This window comes from Heterodontus francisci, chromosome 9 (genome assembly GCF_036365525.1).
Source record: "Heterodontus francisci isolate sHetFra1 chromosome 9, sHetFra1.hap1, whole genome shotgun sequence".
NCBI classification, from domain to species: domain Eukaryota; kingdom Metazoa; phylum Chordata; class Chondrichthyes; order Heterodontiformes; family Heterodontidae; genus Heterodontus; species Heterodontus francisci.
The window spans coordinates 56159861-56172277 of record NC_090379.1 but is presented as its reverse complement, the minus strand read 5'-3'; the positions used below and the strand labels follow the sequence as shown (position 1 = coordinate 56172277).

The 12417-nt window shown below is 43.3% G+C and overlaps 1 protein-coding gene across 10 annotated transcripts in view; it reads left to right on the top strand.

The window, feature by feature from the left end:
* The first annotated feature begins 205 nt into the window (after positions 1 to 205).
* Positions 206 to 12417, top strand: part of ddhd1b (DDHD domain containing 1b) — a 96682-nt gene continuing 84470 nt past the window's right edge. For 2 of the 10 annotated variants that reach the window (XM_068039147.1, XM_068039144.1), the window contains exon 1: positions 208 to 1301. In XM_068039147.1, coding sequence (XP_067895248.1) covers positions 788 to 1301 — 514 coding nt within the window. In that variant the 5' untranslated portion in view covers positions 208 to 787. Of the gene's footprint in view, positions 1302 to 12417 lie in introns of all 10 variants that reach the window. The other 8 variants (XM_068039152.1, XM_068039150.1, XM_068039153.1 and 5 more) reach the window with 7 other exon arrangements.

The following is a 12417-nucleotide window of genomic DNA, read 5'->3' as shown; positions in this document are numbered from 1 at the left end:
CACATCATCTTCTAACACATAGGGTTCGGAAAGCTCGATTTATTAAACCAGGTAATTAAATCACCCATTAATGACAAGATTTTCAGAATTTAATTTACTGAGTCCAGTGCATTTATTGCACATGGAAATGTTTCGTCCTCCTGGGTGGGACACTGGAGATTAGATCAGGATTGCTGTCACTCATACAGAATGACAATACAGAGGCCACTCGGCCCTACCACTCCTTCCCAATCCATCCACCGCAGCTCACCTGGCAACAGGCCCGGTCCGAGCTGGGAGTCGGAGGCCGGGCAGGCTCCCCTTCTACCCGAGGTAATTTAGGCAGGTCGGCCGCGGCCCCTCGAGTGTTTGCCGCCGAGCCTCTGAACTAACAGGGCCGGATGAAGCCGGGGGGTCGGGCCGGGCCGGGCCGGGCCTGGGCTGTTTGCGGTCTCCAGGGGCTGACGTGCGGCGCGTTGTGACGCCGGGTTTGGCCGGGCCAGGCCGAGTCGGTCGGACGGGCGGGGGAAGGTACTTGGCTGCCGGCAGTGTGAGCGTCAAAGTCGGGCCGGGGCCGATTCGAGCCCCAGGAGAGAAGCAGCGTCTTCCCGTGTGTAAAGGAAAGCTGGGCGGGGTGGGAAGAGCCGCACATCCCCACCTACCGACTGTACCCCGCCCTGGTCCCTCCTTCCCCGGCTCTCCCGTCGCCTGATGAGCGGCAGGAAGGTGGAGTCGGAGTAGGAGCAGCTTCCGCACATCGGCGAGTGGCAGGTCGGCCAGGCAGGAGGAGGAGAGGCCTCGGCGCAGGATGGAGCCGCCGCCACCACCAGCAGCAGCGCCGGGCAGTGAGAGGCCGCCGTCCACCAAATCCTCACCCAGCTCCTCGCCGCAACGCCACCGCCGCCGGCGCTCGGGCCGCTTCGGCCTGGAGATGTATCGCTCGCTGAGCGAAGACACTTTCGACCTGTTCACGGCCGAGTCGGACGCCTCACTGTCCTATCTGGACGCCGAGGAGCCCGACTTCAGCGAGAGCGACACGTCGGTGGACCGCAAGCGGAGCCGCGCCAGCAGCATCCGGCACCGCTACGATGTGGTGGGCGAGCTGGGCTCCGAGGAGGTGCGCTGGTTCTACAAGGAGGACCGCAAGACCTGGAAACCCTTCATCGGCTACGACTCGCTGCGCATCGAGCTCATGTACCGGGACTACAGCAAGGCCGGTGCCGCTAGCTCCGGGCTGGACACCGTGCAGACCGTGTGTGTCCGCGGCGGCCTGTACGAAGTCAATGTCGTGGACAAGGGCTGTTACCCTGTTTATTGGTATCGTGAGTGTCGCTTCCCTTTTCTAACTTGCCTCCTTTTTATGTGGAAGAAAAATCAGCACCTGGGCTTCTGTCAAACTGGTGAAATAAGGCTAACCGCATTCTGTAGGCTGAACTGCCCCTTTGCTTCTGGAAGAGATGCTCTGATGTAAACGCACCATTAACCCGACCTCCTCTAGAAACCCATTTACTGTTTGACACACCCCTGCTTGCCAGACCTGTTTTAGTGAGGTTCTCAGTTCAAATAAACATTGGTGTAGAGTGCTGTGTAAAAGAGATACTCTTGCCTGCCCCCCCCCCCAATACTTTTTAAAATGCCACTTCAAGTTGTCAATGATCAAGCTTCAAAAACAGCCGAGTATCATTTTTAGGTAGTACAAAGTGAAGGTAACTATCACATTTATATTGTGCTCCTCAGTAATCAGATAACTGAATGCATGATCAAATATAGCAAAGTGGTTTAGTGAGAGAATCCCAGACTGCAGGGATATAATCGTCAATGCTGGTGTAGTAGGAGTGGGTAACAAATAGCACTAGAAGCTGGAGAAGCACTTCCAGACGGTAAAGCAAGGTGGGATTTAAACTTTGACAAGATCTTACAGTAGATTCGCAGAGGCTTGGGAATTCTGGATTTGTTGAACTCCATGGAAGTTTGAGGTGGGGTGGGGGGGGGGGGGGCGGTGCCAGTGAGAAGGGAATTTGGGGAAATTGATCAAATTGGGATGATAAGTCACAGCATAACCAGGCAATGTTCTGGAGGTGGAAGAATGAGACCCTGACAACAGGTCAGTTATGCAGTTTAAAAAGCTTAGTTCAGGATCAAGCATGGTTGTGTGCCACATGCCTTAATCAGAGAGGACGGTAGAGAGGCTGACCAAGTCAGGATCAAAAACAGGTTAGTGGTGATGCGTAGCAAAAAAGATTAGCTTTGCTAGGCCAGCTCTTAGATGGACAATGTTGCAACAATTAATTATTTAATAGTGGTAGATAGTTATATCATTAGTATATATGTGAAAACTGACTCCATTCTTGTGGGTGATGTTGCAGTAGGGTAATGTAAATGATTGATAGGATGATACCAACGGTGAAGCTCTGGTCATAGTGGAGGTGACAAAATAAGAGACTGGTTGAGATGTAGGGCTACACAGAAATAGGTGTGTGGAGCTATAAGAACACAGTGTGGTGATGAAGGATCACGAGAGATGGTGAAAAATGTGTTGAATATGGTAGAGAGCATAAGGACAAAAAAGGCTAATGAGCCTCATCCACAGTTACACAAAATCTTAGTGACTGAGGCAACAACAACTTGCAGTTGTTTAGCACCTTTGACTGAATAAGGCTCCCCAAGGCACTCACAAGTAAGTGCAATGAAAGTCGCCTCAGTGTCTTGGGAAGGCAGAAATTAAATTAGAGAGGCTTGTTGAGAGGTGAATGTTTATTTGGGTGGCAACAAAGAAATGCCATTTGTATAGCACCTTTCATGACTTCAGGCTGTTCCAAAGTACTTTACAGGCAATGAAATACTTTTGAAGTGTAATCACTGTTGCAGTGTAGGAAACGTGTAGATCAATTTGTGCACAGCAATATCCCATCAACAGCAATCTGATGATCAGTTTTTTTATGATGTTGATTGAGGATATATATTGGCTAGGACACCAGGGATAACTCCCCCACTATTCTTCGAAATAGTGCCACCTGAGGGGGCAGACGGAGTCTTGATTTAATGTCTCATCTGAAAGGCGGCATTTCAACAGTGCAGCACTCCTTTAGTACTGCACTGTAGTGTCAGCTTGACTTTTGTGCACAAGTCCTGGAGTGCTTGAACCCACAACCTTCTGACTCAGACATTAAGCATTAAAGAGCATCAAAGCATTAAGAGATTTTCAAGAGACTGGAGACATTAAGTGGGCTCAGTTTTCATCTTTGCTACGTAAATGATCTGATGGTGAAGATTGCTTGCCTGTTAAGGAACCTGTTCTATTTTCATCCATTGATTTCAGTGGAAATGAAAATCAGGCTGTCTCAAAAGCTGGTATGTGATTAGTTCTATCAATTACCATCCAGGCAGTGAGTTGAATATTGTCTCTGCTATATAGAATGAGAAAAATGGAATGGTCAAGTATGGGCCTCTCAAGAGTGATGACAGTTTAAAAAAAAATATGCATACAATATGAGAAGATAGGGAGAAATTAATGATGCCATGTTAGTATGGGTAATTAGGGTTGAGAGAGAAAATGGTCCAGATTTTACTGTCAAGTAACGGTGAGGCAAATGGTGCTTGCCATTATGTATGTGCAAATGGTACAGCAACATCAGGCGATGGGCCAATATGCGATGAGTCAAAATATCCAAATGTTTTTATCCGAATTGTGCCTTTCCGCTGTTGGCTCTTGTGAAAATGGCATCTCGCCATTGAAATGCATTAAATGGTATGAAGTTGCTGTATTAACTAAACATGCCACAGAATCAAGTCTTATCCATCCCAGTTTAAGTACCCTTTTAATGACTGGTAGTAATTAGCATTTAGCACATCAGTCTGTCTGGCATTGAAAATTAACTTTTACAGATGTGCAGTCTCATTCCTTCAGGTTTTAATTGTTGAAGATTTAAAAAATGTCATTTGTCTCTTTCTCTCTCAATCTTTCTTTCCCTCTCTTTATTTCTCCTTTTGTACCCAATTTGACATTGAATCCATCCACTTCCTTCTCAGTTCTTGCGCTGTTAATTTCATAATATTTCAATCCGATTGGTTAAGGAGGTGCACCATCACTGACTCTGATCACTTGGGTCCCAGATGCCCTGTTTCCCTCCCTGTGCCATTATCAGCTCACATTTTTGGCAACTTGCCATGCAAACAGTTTAAAAACCTAAAGAAGGGTAAGTCTAACTAATGGCAGATGCTGTTAGATTCCCGCTCCAGCAAAATCTGGCTCAATGAGTTTAAGTGGAGGATATCTGAGTACTGATGTGGGAAGAGTGAGTGGCAGGGAGAGGATGATGGAGGAGGTGGAGAGGCAGAAGCAGCCACGTGGATGACTGTGATTTTGGAAATGAAGGTACACGAGCTTCTTGTGTTTAGTATCAGAGGTGAAGAATAAATACGAGGGGAAGGAGGTCAGTCAGAGGAGGTTTGGGGAGTAATACGAGGACTTTGTCCAGAGAGGCAGCTGTATTGTTGATTTAAGCTTGTGAAACCTGATCTAGTGATGCGTGCCAGTTCTGTGTGATTGTGTTCTGTAGTCAACAGTCTGCAGACACTGGGGTTTTTTTTAGAAGAGGCATATAGGAGTGGGAGACCATCTGGCATCTACTGGGGAATCAAGGTATTAAAAGTGGTGGCCAGTCATGTGTAGATCCAGTTAAGAGGTGTCAACTGTCAGAACAAAGAACAAAGAAAATTACAGCACAGGAACAGGCCCTTCGGCCCTCCAAGCCTGCGCCGATCCAGATCCTCTATCTAAACCTGTCGCCTATTTTCTAAGGGTCTGTATCTCTTTGCTTCCTGCCCATTCATGTATCTGTCTAGATACATCTTAAAAGACGCTATCGTGCCCGCGTCTACCACCTCCGCTGGCAACGCGTTCCAGGCACCCACCACCCTCTGCGTAAAGAACTTTCCACGCATATCCCCCCTAAACTTTTCCCCTCTCACTTTGAACTCGTGACCCCTAGTAATTGAATCCCCCACTCTGGGGGAAAAAGCTTCTTGCTATCCACCCTTTCTATACCTCTCATGATTTTGTACACCTCAATCAGGTCCCCCCTCAACCTCCGTCTTTCTAATGAAAATAATCCTAATCTACTCAACCTCTCTTCATAGCTAGCGCCCTCCATACCAGGCAACATCCTGGTGAACCTCCTCTGCACCCTCTCCAAAGCATCTACATCCTTTTGGTAATGTGGCGACCAGAACTGCACGCAGTATTCCAAATGTGGCCGAACCAAAGTCTTATACAACTGTGGTTAAATTTTTTGAGTAGGTAACAAAGAGTAGTGGGGGAGAGTAGTGCATTTGATGTAGTCTATATAGATTTTAGCAAGGTTTTTAATAAAGTCCAACATGGCAGACTGGTCATGAAAGTAAAAGCTCCTGACATCCAAGGCGAAGTGTTTGATCGAAAATCAGCTTAGAAGCCGGAAGCATAGTGATGGGCGTTTGTGTGACTGGAAGGTAGTTTCCAGTGAGGTTCTGCAGGGCTCAGCACTGGGCTGCTTGCGTTTTGTGGTATATGTCAATGATTTAGACTGTACTTAGATTTCCAGGGGGCATTTGATAAGTGCCACATCAAAAGTTATTGCGGAAAATAAAAGCTCATGGTATAGAGGGTAACATATTGGTATGAATAGAAGATTGGCTAGCTAACAGAAAACAAAGAGTAGGCATAAATGGGTCATTTTCTGGTTGGCAAGATATGATGTGGTGTGCCACGGGGATCAGAGGAGAGAGAGTTCAAGAGGGCAATTTAAGAGACCAAGGGGCCTGTTTTTTCCAGGTATGGAAGATGAGGGTGGAGGGGTTGAGAGTGAATAAGAGGATGTATAAGAGTTGAATGATTTTAGAAATAGATCTGCTCATGATGGAGACCTTCACAGTGGCAAGATCTTATGAAGAAATTGAGGGGGATGGTTATGGGTATGGGAGTTTGTAATGGTGAAGGAGGTAAGGAGGGTTGCAGACAGGGCAGTGAGAGTTCAAATGAAAATTGAAGCCACAAAAGATGAGGTATTGAGTTAGGACAGGAGGAGGGTTTAAACAATAAAGATCTTGAAGGAGCAGTGAAAGAATTGTAGAAAGTGAAATGCCTGAAGGGAGTGGAGGGTTGGGGGTGGAAGTACTAGAGAAGTGTAAGGATCGGCCAAGATGAGATATGAAGTGTATGTTATCTTAAACGTTAGTGCTCATGTAATAGGACTTTTTACTTCAATTAGCTTTCTACCAATATATAATACACTTCCACTGACTTTTAATACTGTACTACAAGTTTAGAATTGTTTTCTCTTGGTAATTGCACCAATAAACAAATACATCACATTACCTCAGCAGCTTTTAACTTGGACATTAGGTTTAATAACATTCTGTGAACCTTGTGTAAAGACATTTCATTGAATTGTGTTACAATTTTTAAAATGTATGTGTGTGTATAAGAGGAGAATGTTTTTTCCCTCCCAATCAACCATATGTTTCTGTCATCCACCAACTGTTTTTAACTGGGCATTGTCACATTAATTGTCCTGCATAATTAAAATTAGTAAACAGGTGGGTGCAATATTGCAACTATGAGGTGGTGTCATGCTTCAGTGATTACATCTGTCAGAAGAAATTTGCAACATTCAAATAAATAATTGAAATATGTCCATGGCAAAAATTTGCTATCATGTGATATACATGCTACAGTGCAAACTTAATGTATTGACCAAAATGACAGTCAGCTATTTAAAATGTATGGTCTGCTCCAAACGCCCTGGTACAGCAACAATGTCCCTTCTTAGAATTAAATGCAGAAAGTGGATTATTGGACACTGGCTAAAGGGGCTTTCTAGCAGTCCTCCTGTTAAAATTAAAATGCATTACTAAACTAAACCATTGTGCACTGATGATCTGCCACTAGCACATTTTTAGGAGGCATAGTGAAGATATCTGTGGTGAGAAATCAGGATTTTATTTTCCTCCTTGACTCATTAACTTTGAAAATCAGATGTGGAAATTGAATTGAATCCGGTTATGCCATAGTAATTGCACTGATACTGCAACAATGACATCCATCACCTCTATGGGCACCAGAATGTTGCAACTTAAAAAGAGTGGTCAAAACACAACTAGTGAGGAATGTAGGTTTTGTGGGCGGGGCCTGATCCGATGAATTGAATCAGTGTAAAAGCCCATCGAAAGCACAAACATAAGTGGTTTTAGGCTTATCTCGCTAGCTTTTAAAATTCTCCAGTCTTTTGCGATGGCTTGGCCATTTCCACCTGGATTGTGCTGATATTACTAGTGTAGACGAACTTAAACTTGACCCCCAACGTGTTCCACATTTAGTCAAAAGAACTTATAATGAAGTATCAGAGTGAGTTTAATTTGTATTTTCTTTTTTCTTGAAAGATTTGCCCTTGCTCAGGGAAGCATTTGTTTTTGTCAGAAGCAGAAAAGTATCTGTCCAATCCTCCAATGGGACATTACACAGGCCCTAATGCTTCCACCCACACTTTGCATTATGGATTATTTGAGCAGCAATTAGGTGTGGAAACCTTGACTGCTGTCTTTCTCGTTAGCTCAGGGACTTATGAGGCCGATTGTAGAACTCCAAATGCTGCCCAGCAGAGATCAGCTAACTCAGTACAGACTGTTTGAACCTTGGACCTATGGCCTAGTACTATACTGCCATTCTGTTTTTTTTTTAAATTGCACATCGTTTGTTATTTGTCACAATCTATCCTACAGGCACCAGAATTACAAATGAGCTAGTTCTCCACAAGCTGTGGGAAATAAGCCAGCTTAGAGTACTGTGTGTAGTTTTGGTCTCCATATTTAAGGAAAGACATTCTTGCATTGGAGGCAGTACAGCGATGGTTCACTAGATTGGTTCCTGGGATGAGAGGGTTGTCCCATGATGAGAGGCTGAGTAAATTGAGCCTATGTTCAGGAGTTTAGAAGAATGAGAGGTGATATTACTGAAACATACCAGATTCTAAAGGGGCTTTCAGGGTAGACACTGAGTGGTTGTTTCCTCTAGCTGGGGAATTTAGAACCCAAACGCACAGGCTCAGATTAAGAGATTGGTCATTTAGGACTGAGGTGAGGAAACATTTCTTCACTCAGAGTGTTGTGAATCTTTGGAATTCTCTACCCCAGAAGGTTATGGATGCCCCATCATTCCTTTTCTTGGTGAGTACATGCCCACAGTAGAAAATTATCCATAACTTGGTGCACTCATCTGAGAGAATGCAGAAGGATGGCTGGTGTTTGTAATCAGATTTGGGGTCTGTGTAGGTTTTTGCATGTCTGGGGGAGGTTTTGGGTGGTTCTGTGATGGTAGCTGGTGGCAATGATTCCTGCCTTATTGTAATATTGCTATTTATGTGGTGAAACTTGCAGAAAAGTACTAAAAGAGCATAAAAAGAGGTGCAGTGTTATAATATAACTTGGATAAATCCTGTATTTGTGTACAGCTCTTTCAAAATGGCACGAGGAATAAATAAAGAACAAATTCAGATCAGCTGTTTTTGGAATGTTATGTTCAAGTGAGGAGAGGTCAAAGGGCTTCCCTCTTTCCTTCCCTGTTTGACCACAACAGGTTTAATTTCTTCTTAAAGTGGAATGACTGGCCAATTCAGTAGATGTTTGATTGGTTCTGGTTATGATCATAACCAGAACCAATCAGACAGGTTTTCTTGAGTTTAACAAAGAAAGCGGTTAACTTTATTATATCTAAACCGAACTAATGAAAATAATTACGCGCCAACTTTCACTCTCTCTCACACACACACACTAGAGGTTTACACACTCACAATAGGTTACAGAGTGGAGAAAGGTAGATTGGTTGAGTTAGAAACCATAGAAAAATTACAGCACTGAAGGAGGCCATTCAGCCCATCGTGTCTGCGCCAGCCGATAAAACTAGCCACCCAATCTAATACCACCTTCCAGCACCTAGTCTGTAGCCTTGCAGGTTACAGCATTTCAGGTGCAGGTCCAGGTACCTTTTAAATGAGTTGAAGGTTTCTACCTCCACCACCGTTCCTGGCAGTGAATTCCAGACATCCACCACCCTCTGGGTAAAAAGGTTTTTCCTCACGTCTCCTCACATCCTTCTGCCAATCACCTTAAATCTGTGCCCTCTGGTAATTGATCTCTCCGCTAGGGGAAACAGGTCCTTCCTGTCTACTCTATCTGGGCCCCTCATAATTTTGTACACCTCAATTAAGTTACCCCTCACCCTCCTCTGTTCTAAGGAAAACAACCCTAGCTGATCCAATAGCTGCAACTTTCAAGCCCTGGCAACATTCTTGTAAATCTGTTAGTGCATAGAAAATAAGGGGTATACAGTATGTAGCGTTTGATGATTCGGCTAGCTTCTAGCTGAATTCGGTGGTCCTGCAGCTTTCAGTTTGAAGAGGTAGATGACTGGTTTGGTGGGTCTCTTTGGAGACAGCGATGCAGATGATTTCCTCCAATGGGGTTTCTTCTTTTAGCCAGAGTATGTAAAGGTGGTCAGTCAATAGGCAGGATTTGAAAGCTTTCAAGCTGGAATAGAGAAAGAGAGAGACCCCCACTGTCACAGTTCAGTTGCTTCTCCTCTGCTGCAGAGAAAACACCTGCTTAAAACCACAGTTGGGGAGGGGCTTGTCACATGACAATCACTCAGTGATTCAAACATAGTAGTTAGCAGTAGTTCTCTGCTTGCTGAAAGAACAGGTAGTTCCTTTAAACTTCCTGGGTCTTGGTTCTTGCTGGGAAATGCACAGACGTTTCATCTCCCTCCTCACAGTCCTTCGCAATGTCGGATCCAGTGTTGCAAACTAGGTGATCATCTTAAGCTGCCACCAAAATTATCCTGTTAGCTGGTCTTTTTAAAAAAAAATACAAATTCAGCTCTCCAGTCAGTGGACCAAAGAAAATTGTCATTCAACAAAACACATTGGCGTAACAGTAAACATTCAAACATTCAGTAAAAATATTACTTCAGTCATTATTTATTTGTCAACATGTAATTAACAAGAACAATTCCTAGCTATTGTTCTTGCATATATTAATACTTTTTAAATATTTGTAGATTACTGGTATATCTAATGCAGAAATTGACTTCAGTTAAGCATCCTTATATATGCCTTATATATGAGCAGTACAATTGCATTATAATCTCAACTCTGAAATGTAAGGTGGTCCTTTTTGTCACCAGGTCTCCTCATTTTGAATATAATGTTTATGGCATTGCACCTGATACAATACCTGCGAAAGATTGTGTTTCCAGTTTTGTCAGTCAAGTTCGCACTGGGTTGGTAAAGGTCTTGTTCAAGAATGGAGGAACGGGTCTGGATTCAATGTTTACATTTAAATGAAAATAACAGATTTTCATTCAGGGCAATTTATGTTTGAGTGGAAGATATGCAATATTTAATGAGTTTTAAGCAGAGATGAGAGAGAACTCTATTTTGATGTCTGATAAGTTTTTAATTCACTCAGTTTGTGCTCAATGTGCTATGGAGGGCTGGTAGTACTATCTGCCATTCAAGAACCATGATAATGAGTCTTCTGGCACCAATCTATGCAATTGCTTTAAGGTGGCAAGCTGCTAAGTACAGAAGACCTCAGTTTATGCAAACCTCGCCAGCATATGAAGTTTGCTTGTACAGATGAAAACAATAAGTGAACAAATGGGGACAGTGTGATGTAATGTATCTAATGTGAAATGCTCCCTCTACACCACTTGAAGGGCCAGCTGTAGAAGGGTCATTCGGGCACAATGTATGCACATGGATGGTCTGATTATCAAAATCTGCTTGTCTTTCGTTTCAATAAGCACATAATACATTCAAAAGTGAAAAAACATGTTTGTGCCTCCAACCGTCATTTCTTTTAATATTTAAGGGAGCTTGCTGTCTTGAGAAGATTTGAAGGGAAACTCTCCAATTGGATTTGCATTTGAACTACTAAGTCTAATTAATGTAAAGATTTTAATAATGCTATTGATTTGCTTTTTCAACCTCTGCTGTTATGCTGGAACCTTCCAGATGTATCATAATCTTCAAAGAATTTGTTTACTTTGAAATAGGCGCTTTGCAGCTTGCTTTGGGAGCTTATTAAAGTGTTTTTTTTCTGTTGACCATCTGTAGTGGTTAAGGATCATATTTTTGTCTTTGAAATGTTTGATCTGTGGAGTTTTAATATTAGCCTTCAAACCCTTTGATTTCTTGTACCCTCCTCCTCTGTTCTAATTTACAAAATTGTAAGTTTTCTTGACCCTTGCCTCCTTCACCTCCCACTCCCACCTAAAAGTGTTGCTTTTCCTCTATTCCACAGAAGTGCCAAAATACTGGGGGAAGTGGGAACATTAGATTATCGGTACTCTTAAGAGTTTCCTGGAACAATCTATTCCATATGTTTAAAAAAAAATCGGTCGGTGATATATTTGTCATGGCCAAATGGTTTGGGGTGGTATTCACAAATTGACCTGGTCTAGTAATTACTGAATAGGTTATGCTTGGCCTCAAGTCTTTTTTATTCATTCACTGGGTCTGGGCGTCACTGGCAAGGCCAGTATGTCCATCCCTAATTACCCAGCGGTCCCATACCCACATGATTTGACTCTTAATTGCCTTCTGAAGTGGCTTACCAAGCTACTCAGTTGTATCAAAGCACTACAGAGGTTCAAGGAGGCAGCCCACCACCACCTCAGGGATGGACAATGATTGGCGGCAATTCAAGCAATACCCACATCCTGAGAATTAATATTATAAAAATCCCCTCATATCCTGCTCCCACTCTTTTTTTATTTTAAATCAGTTTTGTGGATTAACTTTTCTTATACCATGTACCACCTTCTGTACTTCCTGTTATAAGGCCACCTTTCCGATGCTTCCTTTCCTTAGTGAAAATCATAGTGTCTCCTGTTTTTCCTTGAAACTCCAATCCCTAACACTAGGGATCAGCTTTGTGGCTCTTCTCTGTATTGCTTCCAGTTCTTGAATGCCTCCCTCGTTTTTCAACAATCAGAAGTGAACACAGTACGTGAGGCATGGTCTGATTAGGGCACTGTACAGCTGATCACCACTTCCTCTCTTCCACTCTACTGTTTTCACTGCAAAGTTTAACATTCTATTGGTATTATTTGCTGTTGTGCATTGGTTGGATGTGTTGAGACTAAGGACTTCTAAATCTCTTAACTATAGCTATTTTCAATGCCATTCATAGTATTTGTGAAGCCCATTCTTCTTTCCTGTGTACAATACTTACACTTGTCTGCATTAAATTTCAGCTGCCAGTGATCAGCCCACTCTCTCAATTTGTTTAGCTCCTTCTGTAATTTCTCGGATGCTTCCTTCAATCTCACGGCCCTGCTCAGTTTGGTTTCATGTGCAGATTTGACCAATTTACATTGAGCTTCTGAATTCAAGGCATCAA